The following is a 17956-nucleotide window of genomic DNA, read 5'->3' as shown; positions in this document are numbered from 1 at the left end:
TAATTAGATGGCATATAATATTATTATTAGTATTTATAGGCCCTTAAGGGTCCAAGGAAATAAAATTAGGAGGTTCCACAAGCCCAAGATATTATTTTATTGCACTAAATCATATTTCTCTTTGACAAATAAAATGTGTATTGGGGGGGGAGATTATCTCATAAATTTGGAGTCAATAATATTGGCTCTTTCTTTCTTTCTTTCTTTCTATCTTTCTCTCTTGGCTATCCTTCCTTCCTTCCTTCCACTTAGTTCTTTCCATATGAATTAAATAAAGCCTTCAAAAGTGTCCTTATTTCTTGCTGCAAAGAAATTTAGGAGGCTAAAGGGGGCTTGTGAGTTCAAAACTCCCCCAAGCTGACCAACCATCCTGGTTGCCTAAGACTAAGGAGTTTCCTGGGATTTGGGAACTTTCCGTGCAAAAACTGGGACAGTCCCAGCATACTGAGACAGTTGGTCCCCTTAACTTCTTTCCACCCTGCTTGGACCAAAAACTCACTCCCAGGAGAAAGACTGATTCAAATCCAGGGAGGGGCTTAAGATCTCACTTATTTGGCCGGAAACCCAGTTCTTAGAGTAATAAGATGGTGACCTTCAGTAAATCACTTAACCTCTCTGAGCTTTGGTCTATAAAGATGGGATGTTGTGGATATCCAGATAAGGTGTACAAGTACTTGGCTTGGAGCCTGGTACAGACAGTTCTCCAATAAACTCATTTGGCTGTGGATTCTACCTTTTGTGTCTGGCTCCTGGCTCCTAGTTAGAGACCCACAAGTCCTGTGCCCCAGAGAGGGAACTTGTCCCCCTGGGGAGGCTGAGGGACGCAGGTGGTTAGAGCTGAGGCATACTCACACCGCTGCAAGGCGTCTGGGGCCCCAGAGAGAAGGTTTAGTTTAGGGTCTGATGTGTACTTCAGTTAAGTCCCTTCTGATCTCTCTCAGAATGTCAATTCCCACATCTGTAATATGGGATGGTAATGGTGCCTACCTCGAAGGGTGATCCTGAGGATTAATGGGATTATACAAGGAAACCTCAGCCTGGGCCCAGGGCCTGCTGCTCAGTGCTACCCCAAGAACTCCCCACCTCCCAATCATACACACGCGCACACACACACACACACACGGACTCTTAATCTGGACGCACACTCCATCCTCCCCAGCCCCTGTTCCAGTCCTACCACTTACTTGCTGTGTGATCTTGGCCAGATGACTTTCCCTCTCTGAGCTCCCTTCCTCATCTCTGGCATGAGGAAATGATAGTTCCCGCATTGCTGAGTTTTGATGAAGATGAATTGAAATAACGCACTCAGCCTAGTGCTGGACACATAGCCAGTGTTGGGCTGGACTCAGTGACTGGGAGAGCTCCAGGATGATCGCACACACACATGCTCTTCCAGGTCTTGGTAGTTCCTAGGAGTCCTTCAACCACACAGGGCTTCAGCACCTAACAGGTGTGCGCCAAACCCTGCCACACCGCTGGGCTCCGTCCCACAGACACACTCAGGCACCCCTCATGCTCTCTTGCAGGTCCCCCCATCCTCATGGGTCATCTCCCACACAGGGCCCCACCAGTCAGCACCACAGAGGCTGATTAACAAAAAACACAACATCAAACGCCTTTACTTCTGAACTCTCCCCTTTAAGGGGAGGCAGGAAATAGAACATTCTTTTTTGGAGGGAAGGGGATTTAATTCTTTAAAACAAAACAAAACAAAACACAAAAACAAAACTAGAATTAGTCAAATACTGATCTGAGGCCCTGCCTGCCGAGGGCCCCATTCCGGTTTGGCCGTGCCCCCCGCAGCAGACCCCACCTCACCCCGGAAGCCGGGATGGCACCAGGAGGGCCCAGCAGAGGCCGGCGGCACCCCACCCCCTGCGCCCCCACGCAGCCCCTCCTCAGCGATCCAGCTGGCCGAGGGGGCTGCGGGTGAGCGGGGTGTCACCACCTCAGAAAGTCCCGGATGAGCTTCCAGAGCTTAGTGACCCACAGGTTGACGCCGAGGTCCATAAGGTACTGGATCTCAGGCGTGAGCATGCGTCGGCAGAGCTGCGCGTGCCTCTGCCCGATGCTCTTCTTGAGGTTGTAGCCGAGGATGGACTTGGCGCCCAGCGGCTGCCAGGGCTGCATGGCCGAGTCCTGGATGGCGGCGGCGTCCACAGCCCGGCCCCCGTCGATGCAGATGCGCCTCATGCGCTCGTTGGCGCGCCGCAGGGCGGCCACCTCCCGGGCCATGCGCTCTCGCCCGAACGCCTCCACCTTGCGCCAGAAGCTGGCGTTGAAGTGGCGGTAGAGGCGGGCGTCCAGCACGTTCCAGGCCGTGGCGCGCCGGTACAGCTCCCCGGAGAGGCGCGGCACCGCAGAGGCGCGGCGGGCGTTCAGCTTGAAGTAGAGCACGTCCTCGAGCTGCCAGCACAGCAGGTCCTTGAGCAGCACCAGGGACTCATCGAAGTACTCCTGCAGGAGCACCAGGTGGAAGCGGCGCTCCACCTCCAGGATGTGCTCCTGCACCTGCGGGTCGCCGGGGTCCAGGCCGCTGTCGTAGCCCAGGTCGAAGAAGAGCAGGTTGCGGAGGTAGTGGGCGTTGTAGCCGTTGGGGTCGTAGTAGCGGTCTGGGTCCTGCAAGAACTCGGCCAGCTTGTCGCGGCCCGAGAGCTTCCACGTGAAGGGCACCACCGAACCGAAGTAGTGGAAGGAGGACTCAAAGAGACGGGCGGGGTCGCGGAGCACGGTGATGAACGTGGCGTTGGGCGGCACCAGCCCGCGGACCTCGTCATAGTGGAAGCGCATGTGGTTGCAGATGATGTTGAAGCAGGCGCCGGGCCGGTAGTCCTGCACCAGGTTGCGAGCGAAGAAGGCTGGGTAGTCAAAGTCGTTGCGGCCATTAGGGAAGGCGAACTTGAGCCCGTGCTTCTGGCCAAAGCGGAACAGGATGTTGAGCAGCGTGCTGCTGGCCGTCTTGTGCGTCTTCATGAACACGATGTCGCGCCGAGGCTGGCAAGCTCCCGCAGAGCTGTTGGCGGGGGTCTCCGGCTCAGCGGGCTCCGGGGAGCAGGACGCTGTGCCTTCTGGGGTCCTTCTGTGGACGGAATGGTGGGGAGAGTCTCAGGGGCTGCTGGGGGCCATCCGAGACACAGAACCCCCAGTGCCCCGGTGTCTAAAGATGGGGGCTTTTGGGGGATGGTGGGGAGGAGGGGAGCCAGGACAGGGGACCAGACAAGCCTGCATCCAAGCAGTCCAAGCTGTCCTGCTTGGGTAGGGTGCTTTGGCCTCTCTGGCCTCACCTTCCTCATCTGTGAAATGGGGGAAATAACGGCCCCTCTGCGGTGTTGGTATGAGGTCCAAGTGCGACAAGCTTGCTGGTTCCTGTCTCATTCCTGGCCACGGCATTGTCTGTTTATCATTAGCATGAGGCTAGACCACAGGAAATTTTGTAGGTTGGTTTTCAACCCAAAATAGTCAATCACTGGTATTTCCTCTAGTTCGGCTTGATACCACCAGCTAAGAGCACCAACCATGGCAGGCCTGGGCACAGCAGCCCCATGAGGGGGTGGGATAGCCTCATGGTTAGGAGCCAGGCCTGGGGCGGGGGCGCAGACAGATCCCGGTCTGAATCCAGGCCTTGCGTCAGCTTGCGTCAGTTGAGTTCTCCTGGACAAGTCACCCCCACCTCCTGGCCCCAATGGAGCCTCAGATGGTGATCAGCCCAGCCCCACACACAGTGTTACTGGGTCCTCACACTTCTATGAGGCAGGCTCTGTTATCATGCCCATTTTACAGAAGACACCGAGGCCCAGGGTTACACAGAGAGCTCTGCCCGTAGCACCATTTCTGCCCAGCACAGCATAATGCAGGGCCCAGGGTGCCCCCACACCCTAGATCCCACCCCTCAGCCCCCCAGGAGAGCCACTCACGTGGAGGCCAAGCCGGCGTGCAGAGGGGGAACAGCATAGGAGTACAGCAGCACCAGGAAGCTGGTGAAGAGTGCGCCCAGCACCAGCCCCTTGGCCATGGACACCCAGCGCTTCTTCTGTGGCAGCGGCATCTCAGATACCTGTGGGGTCACAGAGCAGGGCAAGCATCAGCAGTCCAGCCTTGGGGAGCCTCCATGCCTGCCCAAGGCTTGGTGGGGTCATGGGCAGCCTTTGACATTGAGACTGCCCTTTGCAGGCTCTGTGGCACCCCGGCAAGGTCCACACGAGGACAGAGAGACAAACGCACAGAGAGCCACAGCGACAGGGGCACAAAGAGAGACGGTGGGCAAAGCCAATACAGAGAGAGACTGGGGTATGGCACAAGAAGCAGGTTCTACTAACTGTTTCAGTTTTAATGTTTTTAAAAAGATTTTATTTATTTATTTATTTATTTGTCAGGAAAAGAGAGAGGGGGCACAAGCAGGGGGAGGAGTGGGCAGAGGGAGAAGCAGTCTCCCCACTGAGCAAGGAGTCCGAGGCGGGACTTGATTCTAGGACCCTGGAATCATGACCTGAGCTAAAGGCAGCCAGTTAACTGACTGAGCCACCCAGGTGTCCCTCAGTTTAAGTTTTTAAGGGTAGGGTGGGTACGTGGGTGTCATCAGTTTACTTTATACATTTTGGGGCTTCATAATGAAATTTTTTCTAAGACAGAAAAGAAGGCCCTCTTCCAGTGCCCCGTTCTTCCCTCGCCCCAGGCCTGGGGCCAGCACTATTCACAAGGAATCATTCACTTTTCAAAGACCCAGCCAGTGCCGCCTGTTCCCTATGCCACCCTTCCCAGCTGCCCAATGAAGGGCTGGCTCCTCAGCTCTTTTCACTGGTCCCTGTGCTCCTGGGTCTCTGGAGCAGGCAGATGGAGAAACTGAAGCTCTGAGTGAGGAAGGAGAGGGTTCAGGTCACCCAGGCAGACCTACCTCCTCTCTCTGACTGCCAGCAGGCAGGGATCCCCAGGTAAATCTGAATTCGAGATAAACAATGAATAAAATTTGTGTAATCTTATTTGTTTTTGAATATTTTATTTATTTGAGAGAGTGTGCGCGCATGCACAAGCATGGAGGACAAAGTGAGGGGGAGAGGATCTGAAGCAGACTCCGTGCTGAGCACAGAGGCCCCCTACGTGGGGCTCGATCCCACGACCACAAGATCATGACCTGAGCCGAAACCAGGAGTTGGGCGCTTAATCAACGGAGCTGCCCAGGTGCCCCCAAATTTGTTTAATTTTACTACTGCATAGCACATGCTAAAAATTATTCAGCGTTTATCTGAAAATTACATTTAACTGGGTGTCTTTTTTTGTTGTTTGTTTTGGGTTTGGGGAGAAGTTTTTGGTCTAGTCTTTTGGTCTAACTGCAGCAACCCTAACAGCAGGGGACTGAGGCATGAACTGTAAGGGGGGTAGTTCGTGCTGAGGGATGGGAGTCCAAGAGAGAGCTGGGGCTTAGGGCACCTTCCTCCCTCCCCTTAGCTGTAAGACCAGAGCACAAAACTTTCCACTCTGGCTCTAACACACACGGCATGGGGGCCTTGGGCCTCTGAGGCCACAAGAACTCATGCACGCCACCCCGTGACCACACACACGGCACGTCCCTACCATCCCTGGGGGCAGAGGCTAAGTAGCCTGCCTAGAGGAGGACCCCACATATTTCCCTCTGGAAAAGCTACCCAAGGCATCCATAAACCCTTCTTGGAGAAGGGGTACTCCAGGTCCCACCCCACCAGACAGCCCTGAGTCTTCTGCTCATCCTCTAGAAATTTCTCATCACAGGAAAGGACATGAGGAAGCAATGTGCAGAGGAAGAAGCTACACAAAAGAGAAGCCAGGCTCCCTCAGAACAATGACACAGCCCTGTTCCCTCTTAGGTGGGCAAGGTGGACAGGGCAGGGGTAAACGAGAATGGGGGAGAATGTTTCTAGAAGGCAGTTCATCCTAGCAAAGGAGGAATGTATAAGCTCTCCAAATTCCAATGATTCCATAGAAACACTTCAGCAGAGTCCCACATGGCATGGTGTTAAATTTAAAAAATTAGAAACGACCTCAACGTCCATCAGTGGGGGATGTTACACAAACCGAGACCTGTTCCCAGACGGAGTCCTCTGCACACGTTAACAAAACAAGACAGAGCTAAGTGGACTGGCTCAAAAACACACCATGATCTAATAATGTGGGGGAAAAAAAAAAAAAGAAACTTCCAGAACACTATGCCCCCAAATCCATTTATGTATACATGTAGTCCCAGAAACAACTGGAAGGCAGTATTCTAAATTTTAACAGCAGTATCCTCTACCTTGCTGGGAAAGAGGGTATATACGGGAATATTTTTCTATATTATGCATTTCTGTAACAACTGCTTTTTTAATCCAAAAAAAGGGCAAAATTCTTTCAACATTTTAAAATAACAGGTGATAAAGAATGCAGCGTGGGGTAAGGTGGCTAGCCAGTCTGGTCATGGAAGGGAAGGTGCTTATCCCAGGCTGTGGAGGCCCCAGTCAGGAACCCCCATGGAGTCCCAGTTTCTCATCTGTAAAATTGGGAAGCTGAGAGTCCCCCCACCCCCCGCCGCCATCATTGACTCTTTCAGAGACAGAGGAGGCAAAGAAAGCAATGAGCATGTAGTTCTCTTTCAAAGAGTGTTAGCTGTTTCCCTCCTGAGCCCCCAGGGACCTGGTCCTGGTCGTCTCAGTCTTTGTCACCCTCAGGGTGGGCTTGCTGCGGCCCAGTCCCAGCACAAAGCAGCTCCATGCATCAGGTGCCCCAACTGGGCTCCCACCCTGCTGGGGGATCCAGTAGAAAATAGGGCAGAGCAGTAGGCCAGGCCAGAGCCTCAAACTCCCTACCCAAACCCTGAGTGGGCCCCTAGGCCTCAGGTTCTCTGGCTTTAAAACACGGAAGGGTAAAATTCCTGCCCTCCCCAGATCCCAGGGCCCACTCTTGGCCCAGCAGCCCCACTCACCAGGGCACTTGCCAGAAATCTGGGAGGCTGATAGCAGAAGATCTGGGGTGGAGGCCCAGCAGCAGGGGGCAGACCAGCTCCCCAGAACCACCAATCAGGCTCCGCCTAACCTGGCCCAGGACAGCGCCCCCACCCAGCCCATCACGACTTCACTCATTCATTTGTCCACTCTGCCACTTGGGCTTCCTGAAACCATGCCTGCCCTCGGGTTTCACCTTGGAGCCCCTGTTATGAGCCAGGCCCTGGGCAGGGGCTTCTCTAGAGCATCTCACTGATCCTGCTCAGCTATCCCGGGAGGCTAACCTCCTGTCACCCACATTTTGCAAATGGGGAAATCAAGGTTCCAGGAGGTGATGTGACTTACCCAGGGTCACTCGGCAAGGCAGGGAGCAGGGCTGAGATTTAGGCTCTAGTCTGTCGGCCTCCAATATGCACCCTCCAGCTTTGTCCATGGCAGCCCCCGCCTGGTATGTCCTAAGCCCAGTCCCAAGCCTGCAGGAAGTGTCTATGTGACAAAAAGATCGGCCACAGGAGGCCAAAGTGTGGCTAATGGGGCTCTGTCCTAGCAGCACAGCAGAGTCTGGCCCCTGTGGGCTGGGGCAGGGCAGCCAGGAGGAAGAGAGGAGAAACAGAGGGCACTTTGGGGGCTGGTCCCTACTGTCTCAACAGCCTTCCTGCCTGGCCTCTGTGAACTTGGGCATGCCGCTCAGCCTCCCCATCTTAGTCTCCTCACGTGTACAATGGGCACACAGCACCAAGATCAGGGCAAACAGGGCCCTTGGTAATCACAGGCAGAGTCCCTGGGTAGACCAAGCTCTAGACAGGGGCTGGCCGGCCGCCAGAAGCCTAGCGGAGAAGAGTCATGAGACTGAGATTTCAACGCCAGGATGCACGTACACAGGCAGAGATCAGTACACATTAATTATTATTATCATCACTATTGACCTGGGCCCAGGTTCCCAGGCCTCCCATAAGGGAGGAGAGATCCTGTCTGTGCCCGGAGGCAGACAAGCATGAAGGGAACTCATCCCTGCGCTGTCAGAGCCTGGCACCTAGTTAATGTTTGGTGAATGACCCCCATGACCCTCAGGACAGAGGGAGCTAGAGATAACTTAAGGGTGTGAGAGCCACATGTGTGAGTCACACATCCAAGGGCCACCTGGAGCCAGCACCTGGAACCAGGGTCCTGCGTTTGAGACCGGGTTCAGCCGTTTCCTTTCTGTAGAAGGAAATCTAGGCAAGCCTGTGTCCCTCTCTGGGTCTTAGATTCTCCTCTAAAATGATGATGCCATCCCCCTGCATAAGATGCTCTATTCAGATCTTCCTCATCCCACAAGGAAAGAGCCCAGCACAGGGCTGGAGCAGAGCAGACACCACTGGGCATGGATGGCCATCAGTATAATTAACATCATTATGATTGCCCTCCCAGGCTCCCAGTCAAGGCCCCTTCAAGGTCTGTGCCCCCTGGCCTGTGATGGAGGCTTGCAGTCAGGGGACAGCCCCAGGTCCAAAGCCATGGAGTACCATGGACAATTACAGTGTGGCCTGAGCCTCACAGTCTCCAATCTGAGAATACAGCATAGTAGGGAGGCTAAGGCTCAGAGAGGGTGGCGTCACCCTCGAGGTCACACAGCACAGCAGCAGCAGACAGAACTAGAACCTGGGTCTTTCTTCCTCTGCCCAAGGTGGTGACAGTCCCAGGCACTCAGGGCCGATGGTCCCTCCCCTTCTATTCCTATCCTTCTTGGTTACCCTAGTGACATCGTCCTCCATCTACACTGACAGCTAGCTCCAGGCCAGGCCCAGCACTTCTCCTGTTCCGTTGGACCAGCACCCTCTAGAGAATGAAGGAGAAACAGGACTCATCCCCACATCAGGCACACAGGGAAACCAAGCCCGGGATGGTAAACCATCTGTCCTTTGGCGTCACTGCCACAATCAGGCAGGCCTTGGTCCCAGGTGTCCTGCTCCCCCCAGGGACCCCTGTGCTGGGGTGGAGGAAGACACACTCACCTTGGGCCGCAGCTGGCTGCCCCTCTCCTCTCCCTGTCTGAGCCACATCTGACTCCCAAGCCGTCTCTGCGGTCACTGGGAAACAGGAACACTCCAATGACACCCAGCAGTGCTCAGTTGGCTCCCTCATGCTCCAGCGAATGTGAATATTCATGAGTTCCCTCCCTGGGGATACCAGGTGGCATGTGTCTGTACCCTGCAGGTACTGCCTGGGCCCTCTGCCAGGGGCACATTCCGGGTGGTCCCTGACTATCTCTAGACCCCAGCAGCCAGACAGCTCCTTTGCCCCGGGGCTCAGCCAGGTCTCGGGTGTCCTTGCACCAAGGACACAAGCAGCCGCAGAGCCCTGCAGAGAGTCAGGGAGGCTAACTGCTCCTCGAACATCTCGTTTAAGTCCCACGGCTGCTCTATGCATTAGTCCACTCTCCAGGTGAAGGAATAGAGGCTCAGAGAGGTGAACTCACCCGTACAGGGTCACACAGTTAGCCGGGGACTGTCAGAGCCAGACAGGAAAATCCAAATGCAGACTTGCCAAATTCCAGGGCTTAGAGATACTGAGACACAACCAGAGACCAAAGTTTGTCTAAAATCAGCAGAGCCCACAAAAGCAAGCAACTCACCTGGGAGTCCTCCTGGGGGCAGAGAACCTGACCAGCTCTGCGAGGATCAGTCTGATGAGATTTCACCTCTGAGCCCCAAGTCCTTCATCAAAGAGGCAGTACAGATAGATCATGCCTCTCCTGTCGACATCCTGTGTGGGGATCGGTGCACGGGACACCACGCGATTCAGGCCCGCTGCAGGTGCCGATCATTCCCAAGGTCTTGGCAAGAAGAGGCAGTTCTCGGAGCCCTGTCCTAAATCCCAAGGGCCCTCAGGTTCACCCAAGGCGCCAAAATCTCTTGCACCCCTCTCTTAGCTGGGTTTAGGTTTGTCTTCGGGTCTGGATTCGACCTTGCCATGAACAGAGGATACCTAGAAAAGCACCTCACATCCTTCCATCAGGCACAGGGGTCCTGGGGATCAAGATTTACTGGTAATTGACCATCTGTTGATAGTGATCATTATTGTGATAGTTATTAATCTCACACTGAGCACTTTCATAGGCTGACCAGCTGCCAGCTCCTCTCAGGGAGCAGCAGGCATCTGACACCACTCAAGCCGCTTTGCCCTTTCCCCCATAGCCTCACCTAGCCTGGGAGCAGCCCTCAAGGCCCCATGAAATACCAGAGTCCATAGGTGGATTGCTGGATTGGCCCAGGGCACGGGAAAGAGCTGTTCCATCTGTTCTAGACTGAGTTAGTTGAAAAACAAATAAATGTATGGGGAGGAGGATGAGTCAGGGCAGAGCTGGTAACAAACAGCAGAGAGGTGGTTTATAAGTGTGGACTCTTGACCAGAGTTCACTCTTGTGCTCAGTCAGGACTTCTCACACATCACACACCCTCATGATCCTTGTCACTAGAGGCCCCGTTTCCACCCCTACTTTACAGAGGAGGGAGCTGACGCTCAAGGACGCGATGTGACAAGCCCCGTGTCACCAGAGGTTAAGGATCTTGGGCAGGAGGGAGTGGAGATCAGGCTCCTGAACAAAAGGTGAGGTCATGGTGGGGTGGGAAGGCAGGCAAAGAAGAGACACGTGAAGCAGAGCTTTCTAGAGTAGGAAGCATTGAAAGCAGAACCTACGCTTCCAGCCCTGCCACAGGGTTCTCCTCTCAGGGTATTGATAGTGACATTATCTCTGGCAGGTTCTCCCCCCATCCCAGCCAAAGAAACAAAATATAGAAAATGTTTTTAATTATAAGGGCAGTACATATCATTGAAAAAAAAATTCAGACAAGTACAGAAAACTGTAAAGAAGACAATGAAAAAAGCCCCATTCCCAAAGGTCACTGACTTTACAGCTTTAGCACAAGCCTCCCTACATTTTTTTCCATCTATAAACCCATACAGATGATAGAAAGGTCCCATTTTGTCTTACGCTTGCTCCCTCCTCCCATGTCAACAGGTTATGGACATCTTTTGTGACCCCAGTGAGTCTTCAGTTGATCTGTTCCACTGCACCATGCCCCGAGCTAGGGTTCATGATTCCCGGGCCAGAGTTCTGGGCTCACAGTCCTGGGGGTGAGAGGAGCAGGCGGCTGCAGGTGCTGTGATGGGGGACAGGCTGGTAGGGCTTGCTGGAATGCAAACACCTGATCCAGCCTGAGGCGGACAGGAAGAGCATGCTCAGAGAGGCTTTCCTGGAGTTAGGGATTCCTGATAGTGGAAGAGGCTATGTGCTCTCTGATTTCCAAAGGCAGCTAGTTCCCTTTTCTCCCTGAGTGTGTGGCTGAACTACATTTCCCATCCTCCCTTGTGGTTCAGCGTCCTTGTGTGACTGAATTCTGGCCAACGGAATGTGAGCAGAATAATAGCTGTTGATGTCAGGTGGGCGGGCCTTCTCTGTGGTCTCCTTTGACATATGCTGGATGAATGGGGCCGTCTTCTATGATCTGGAGATGGATGGGTGGGGGGCATAAGAAGGGAGAAGGCTGGTATTGGCATCACCACTCCCTAAACACCCAATTAGATTTCATGAAATGACAACTAAACTGCCATTGTGTTAAGTCTTTCCAAACTTGGGACTTGGGCCTAAGCAACTAGGCTTAACTAATGCACCTGTTACCCTGAAATGAGCCAGAGAGAAAAGCATGTGCAAAGACGCAGAAACTAACAGATATTCACCTTGGCCAGAGTGTGCAGCATGTGTGTATGTCAGAGGCTGGGTTTGCAGGGGGAGACTAGAGGGACAGCCAGAAAAGGGACAGGGGCAGGCAGGAGATGCAGGGTCTTGAGGAAGCATACTAAGGAATCTGGCCTGGATCCTGTGGGCAATGGGGAACCCTGGAGAGTCTTCAGCAAAGAAGAGAGGAGATGGGATTCCCATCAGGCTGCTAGATGGAAAGTGAATGGTAGGGGTGGGGAAGGACTGGGAGAAGCCAGTAGACCTTGACAGTGGTTGTTACAGCTGTCTAGGTATGAAATGACCTGGACGAAGGAGAAGCCTGGGAATGAACTGGAACCATCTGTAGGCCATGGCATAGACAACATTTGGTGAATGATAGGGTGTGGAGGAGGGAAGGGAAGAACCCCTGTTGGGGTGACTAAGCGGGGAGTTGGCTGGGGTCGGAGCTAGTCCCTGAGTGGGGGAAGCTAAGAGAGGGGTATGTTTAGTATTGGGGTTGGAAGGGCAATGTCAGTTTCGGTTTAGGACAAGTTGAGTCTGAAGGATGTGTGGGAATGCTTGTAGAATATGCAAAGAGCAGTAAGATCCCTTACCTGGAGCACAAGAGGAAGATCTCAGTGGAAAGAGACTGGGAGGCATGGGCACAGAGGTGAGAACTGAGGTCAAAAGAGCAGATGGAATCCACCAGAGAAAGGGGGAGGAAGGTGAAGAGCCCTGCCGTAAGAGCAAGAGTCTCCCAAGGAGATAAAGATGAAGGGCCTCTAAAGCCATTGACTGTAGAACATTCCATGGAACACTACTCCCCAAGAACCATTCCCTGACTGATGGGCATCCCTGCTGTTTGCTCAGTGCACACACAAAGGAACAGGATTCTATAAGATAAGGTAAAGGGGTGAGGGTGTCCTAGGGCTGTTCCTTGTACCTGGAAGGGAATCTCGTGGGGACACTGGAGGAGACTTTCAAAGTGGAACAAGACTCACCCTACAGTGCTTGGGCTGCATATTTGACAGCAACTATTACAGGCCTTAAGGCACCCATCCTCAGACCCAGCAATTCCACCTATGGCCATTTGTTCACAGAAGATGACCTAACAGGAGATCTGAGGTGGGTGCAAAAATATAGCAAAGGGGAAAGGTAGAAACAAATGTCCAATGATAGGGAATGGTTAAAAATATTACATGATATTCACCCCACGGTTTATTATGTACTCATTTAAATTATGTCTACAATATATAATAAAGTAAAACACACACACGCACGCACATACAGACACACAATTTTGTTTTACAAAGAGTCTGTATTACTTTGAAAAAAAATTAGAATGAAAAAGATGCTTCCATTTTTTTTAAAAACTGCAGTCTGGCTGGAGGAAGAGAGAGAATTGGCCTACCCCACCTTGCTGTGTGACCACGGAGCTCTCTGAGCCTCAGTATCCAAAACTGGGGAAGAAACAGTAGGCGCCCAGGGCAGAGAAGCTGGGAAGTGTGGACTGCACAGTTAAAGGTGCAGACAGGACAGGTTGGCCCTCCAGCCAGGAGCTCTGGCACAGTGCCCTGCAGGGACCCAGCAGTGGGGTGCCCCTCCGGAGTGGAGTGCTGGAGGAGAGATGGGGAGGATCACCCAGGGAGGGAATTCAGCTGAACTCACAGGAACACCCCCAAACTGTCAGCCCTGATGTCTTGCCCTCCTGCCTGCCCCCCTGGGCTGCGGGGATGACTGCCAGCTGGGTCCCAGGTCCTGCAGCTGACTGAAAGAGGGCAATGTTCTTTGATGATTCAGAAGGCACTTTCTCAGCTTGCAGGGTCACCTATTTCTACCGTTTCAAATGGCAACCATGCCTGGAACCCCCAACAGACTTCCCAGGGTCACCTGCTAGCCATGGGATGGGTGGGAACACTGAGGCTCAGAAACTAGCAGAGGAGTTCACCGGCAAAGTCAGAACTACAAGCAAGCTCTTCCTGCTACACCGCCTTGTTTGGGCAAAGTCACCACCAGGGCTGAGTTGACCCCAAGTAGCTTCAAAGGCGCAAAACACAGCTTAACCAAGAAGTCAGTGGTTTCTTCATTAGCTCCCAGTTACTGGGAACACAGGAGGTGAGTATGTGGAAGTTGGTAATAATCGTTCTCTGTATCCTCTAGCACGGCTGAGATGTTTTTTAAAGGAATGTCATGCACTTGTTTGCATAAAAATATGTAACAGTATGAAGGTTTTTAAAAGGTCCTGAGCACCTGCTGTGTACAATGTCTGGGTTCTGCCCACCAGCCTCTCCCCTCCTGGAGAGGCTGAGATGCTCTAGCTATGAATTCTGACTCTACCAGTCCCCAGCTGGGTGATCTTGGGCCAGTGACTTCCCCTCTCTGAGCCTCAGTGTCTTAACAATGGGAATATTCTGCCCCTCTCAGGGCTTACTAAAAGGATTAAACTGGAAGAGGCATGCAGGACCCTTTGCTCAAACCTTGGATCATTATCATGACCCTTCTAGACCCACTTGGCAGATGAAATAGGACCCATCAGTACAGACTCCTGGAAGGCAACCCTCCTCCATCCAAACCCCTATATTTCCCATGCTCCAGACCTGAGTTCCCTCATCCCCAGATTTTACATTGGGGGAAACTGAGTCACGGGTAGGAAAGGACTTGCCTAACATCTCATGGCAGTTCAGGGAGGGCACTGTTGGAATCAGGTCTGGGAGTGCCCAAGCCACCTGGAGCTGCCAGGTGGGAAAGAAGTTATCATCCCAGTTCTTCCCAACCATCACTAACCACCTGGTGATTCCTCCAGCCCCCAGCCCACTGATGCCCAAGGGTACCTCTGCTCTCTCCTGCCCTCCCTGTCTAGAGTAGAATAGTGCTCCTAAGAGGGCTTGTTCTTCCCCATATTCCTCACCCAGTCCAAGTGAAGCAAGAAGCCCTTCACAGGCCTGCTGCCGCGCCTGCAATTCCATCTGTGCCTCATTTGCCTAGGTTAATCACTGCCTCTCACCACAGTGACACTCAGTCCCCTAGGGCCCAGAGTGGGGGCTGTCAGGGAAACACTCTTTCTTGCTGGGGGACAAGAGGGCATCTGCCCCATGTCTCAAACAACAGTCCCAGGCCCACTGGACAAGGGGATATGAGGAAGCAGGCTCCTCTGTCCACAGGGAGCTTCCTTGAGGCAGGGCTCCGCCTGAGTGAGAAGCAGGGAATGAAGCAGCCCGAGGTGGCAGCTGGGAACAGGGCTCTGTTGTCTCCGCTCCCAGGGTAGCAGCTTGCCCACCCCCTGAGTGTCAGGCAGAGCTGGGAGCTAGAAAGGCAAGGGGGGGGAGGGGTCCTGAGCTAGGGGTTTGGGGCAGCACAGACCAATCTGGGAGCCTAGGACCCCAGAGCAGCAGAGAGGTCTTGAGCAGGGCTGCAATCCTGAGATGTGGGCTGGGACAAGACTCCTGTGATTCATAATCAACTCAGCCACCTTTGAACTACGTATGACCTTGGGCAAGTCACTGAATTGCCCTGGACCTCAGTTCCCCCCAAGGATAATGGGAATGCCCTCTTTCACAGGACAAAGTACAGGGGCTGCTCTGGCCCAGGCCGGCCCGTGGCCTTAAACCTCTCTGGGTCTCAGGTCATGCCCTTGGTAAAGGAAGAGGTTGGATTCTCCCAACTGGACTGTCCTCCTGAGGATTTTCATGGCACCGGTCACCTTGGCAACCCAGGGGATCCGGTGTCAGGCCTGCAGCCCTCCCTCCCTCCCTCCCTCCTCCTGGTGTGGGTTACTGCAGCCAGATGTGCAGATGCTATTGCGGCCTCCTCTCCAGCTCCAGGCAGGTGGGAACAGGGAGCCCTACTGGGAAGAGACCAGTCTTGCTCTGTGCTGTGACCAAGTACCTGCTTGTTAATGAGGGCAGACCAAGCTGTATCCCCTCCTGACACTGGTCCTAGAAAATCAACCAGCTGGATTTCCTATGGACCCTTCCTGGATATCAGGGCTTGTCCCATTTACGAGCTTCTCTTTGGTGGCCTTGGGCCTTCCTCAAGCAGAGGGGGATCCATCCCTCCCCCTAGCCCCAGCCCCTGGTCTGATGCCCCTTCCCCCCAACCACTTCTGGAGAGCACTGGTGGGAACAGGGGAGATCCCTGCCCTTCCTCCCCCAGGTCTCAGGCTGCTGTGTCCAAGATTAATCATTAATGGACTTCCAGCTCCAGCCCAGTTCCAGCCCCACCCACCCTGTCCGAGGACTGGGACAACCCTGGAAAGGGGGCGATGAGGAAAAAACCAAGGGCAGGGCACACACCCACGTACCCCCCGCAGCTGCTGACCCTCTGTCAGCCCAAAGGGCACTCATTCCCTGGAGCAGCTGTTGGCACTCTCGCACCACCCAGGTCTGAGAGTGACTCCCACGGTCCCGGTTTGGAGGTCTGGGTAGCGCCGGCTGCAGCCTCAGGCAGGGCACAGGCAGGGCACAGGCAGGGCACAGGCAGGGCACAGGCAGGCAGTGGGTGTTGGGCTCCCAGAACATACCTTAGCCCCGTTCTCCTCGGGCCTGGCGTGGCTGTTTCGGTCCCGGGCCCGCGCCGCCCGGGCGCTCACTAGGCGGCGGGGCGTACCCGCCCAGGCCCCCAACTCCACCGGACCTGAACCATGCTCCCGCCGCCGCCTCCGCCACCACACTCCCTCCGGCCAGGTGCGGCCGCCAGCCTGGCCCATCCCCCGGTGCTGCGGCCAATAGGCGGCCAGCCACGGCCCCCTCCCGGCCCCTCCACGCCCGCCTGGGACGCACAGAAGCCGCATTCAGCGTCCTCGCGCGAAACGCTGCGCCCCCGCCGCCGGCTCAACAAGGCGCGTTTGTCTCGGGAGCGCCAACGGGGCCATTGTCCCACTGCAGGACCCTGAGGCTCGGCTGAGCTCCGGCCCGGAAGGGGATTCGAGGGTGCCTGGGAAACGGGGTGGCGTGGTGCTGGTGATGAGGGCAGTCCAGCTCTGGGCAAAGGGAAGTGGCTAGACTAGTCACTGAGCTTTTACTGGGGTCTCTGGAATCCTAAATATCCAACATAAGGTACAGCCTCCTGCTCAAGTCAGTGCGAGTTGGGGACACATTTTTGGGGTCTAAATTGTGGATGGGGGCAGGATCCCTAGAGGGAAGCTCAGGCAAGGGACCTATCTCCAACCAGTCTAGCCACTAGGTCTCCGCTGACCCCACCTCTCCAGGGTGTTCACAAGGGGTGCACCACAGCACCACCCAGATGCAGGCGCCGCAACCATGATCCACCTTCTTTCAGTCCCCAGCTTCCCTCCTCACCGCCGAGGAGGACCAAGGACAGGAACTCCTGCCCACCTGGGCCGGGAATGCACAGCTCCAGCGGTGGGCATTGCAAAACCTGCTCCCCACTCGGTGGGGCATGGGCTGCGCAGAGCCCTGCTGCCCCCGCCGTAACTGGGCGACGCTGGGACGCTGGAATGGGGAAAATTCCACATCTGCATGGCTGCCAGGGATTTTCCTGGATCCAATTGGCTCACTCTCCAGCCTTGCCTTAGCACCCTTGCCATGGCCCTGATCCCATCCCTGCCCCGGAAGCACATCCACCAGCCCCACCCTCACCAGCGTGCAAGAGTATAGCACAGCCCTCTCCACCCACAGAGGGTCTGGCCAAGACAAGGGCCCTGGGTTCTCTGCTCTCCTGCCAGAGCCTGCCCAAACTCACTCCCACCCCTGTCTGGACCCTCCTCCCCCAGCCAGGCCTGCAGCCACTGCCCAAAAAACTACAGAGTGTGGGCACAGTTGAGGGGTATAGGGCCAATGCCCTCAGGTGCCTAGACTGGGGGGTACATGGAACCCAGTTCCAAACCCACATTCCACCACCCTTGCCCCTGCTCCTGGTAGCCCTCAGCACCCTGAGGGGGCTATTCAGAAATTCCCTGCTTGATCTGGGAGGCGCTGAGTGACCATCCCAAGTGCTGGTTTCTGGCCCTGGCTCTGCCGTGAGGCACTGGACCTCTGGGCAAAGGCAAGTCTCTCCAGGCCTGAGCAAGAGCACTGTCAGGGGCAGGAGGGAAGCTGCAATGACGGCCCAGCAAGGGTCACGAGTCAGACTGCATGCAACACCCACAGGGGGTTACTGGACAATTCTGCCCATGAGCCTACAACGTAAAGCTAAGTACCCACGACTCAAGCCGCACAGAGCTCTCAGGTGCTGGCTTCCCCGTCCTGGGCTCACTCTAGCAACCAGTTACCACAATCACAGCTGGTGTTTAGAGCACCTTCCTTCCCAGGCACCCGGCCCTATGGAGTCTGCACAACACTATCACTGAACC

At 54.7% G+C, this 17956-nt stretch overlaps 1 protein-coding gene across 3 annotated transcripts; it reads right to left on the bottom strand.

Annotated features, from left to right (window-relative positions):
• Window positions 1–1590: 1590 nt before the first annotated feature.
• GAL3ST1 (galactose-3-O-sulfotransferase 1) lies at window positions 1591–17945 on the bottom strand. 3 transcript variants are annotated; one of them, XM_082698127.1, is made up of 4 exons: window positions 16166–17945; window positions 4892–4934; window positions 3915–4054; window positions 1591–3079 (listed from the first exon to the last, which is right to left on the bottom strand). In XM_082698127.1, the coding sequence occupies exons 3-4, from the start codon at window positions 4043–4045 to the stop codon at window positions 1942–1944; spliced, it is 1269 nt and encodes a 422-aa protein (XP_082554253.1). In that variant the 5' UTR covers window positions 4046–4054; window positions 4892–4934; window positions 16166–17945; the 3' UTR covers window positions 1591–1941. The 3 variants fall into 3 exon arrangements, with proteins under 3 accessions (XP_082554253.1, XP_082554251.1, XP_082554252.1); XM_082698125.1 differs by lacking the exon at window positions 4892–4934 and having other exon boundaries at window positions 16166–17463; XM_082698126.1 differs by lacking the exons at window positions 4892–4934; window positions 16166–17945 and adding an exon at window positions 8942–9035.
• Window positions 17946–17956: the final 11 nt, after the last annotated feature.

This window comes from Mustela nivalis, assembly GCF_964662115.1.
Source record: "Mustela nivalis genome assembly, chromosome: 14".
NCBI lineage: Eukaryota > Metazoa > Chordata > Mammalia > Carnivora > Mustelidae > Mustela > Mustela nivalis.
The sequence above is the reverse complement of the archived record's forward strand: the minus strand, read 5'-3'. Positions and strand labels throughout refer to the sequence as shown.

What these genes read in the sequence shown, in the direction of transcription:
- GAL3ST1 (XM_082698125.1), bottom strand. Translation starts at nt 16,435, where the DNA reads ATGCGGCTTCTGTGCGTCCCAGGCGGGCGTGGAGGGGCCGGGAGGGGG. An exon ending in CCGAGGAGAACGGGGCTAAG is followed by an intron (nt 4,055 to 16,165) that starts GTATGTTCTGGG and finishes GTGACCCCACAG; the next exon opens with GTATCTGAGATGCCGCTGCC. An exon ending in CACGCCGGCTTGGCCTCCAC is followed by an intron (nt 3,080 to 3,914) that starts GTGAGTGGCTCT and finishes TTCCGTCCACAG; the next exon opens with AAGGACCCCAGAAGGCACAG.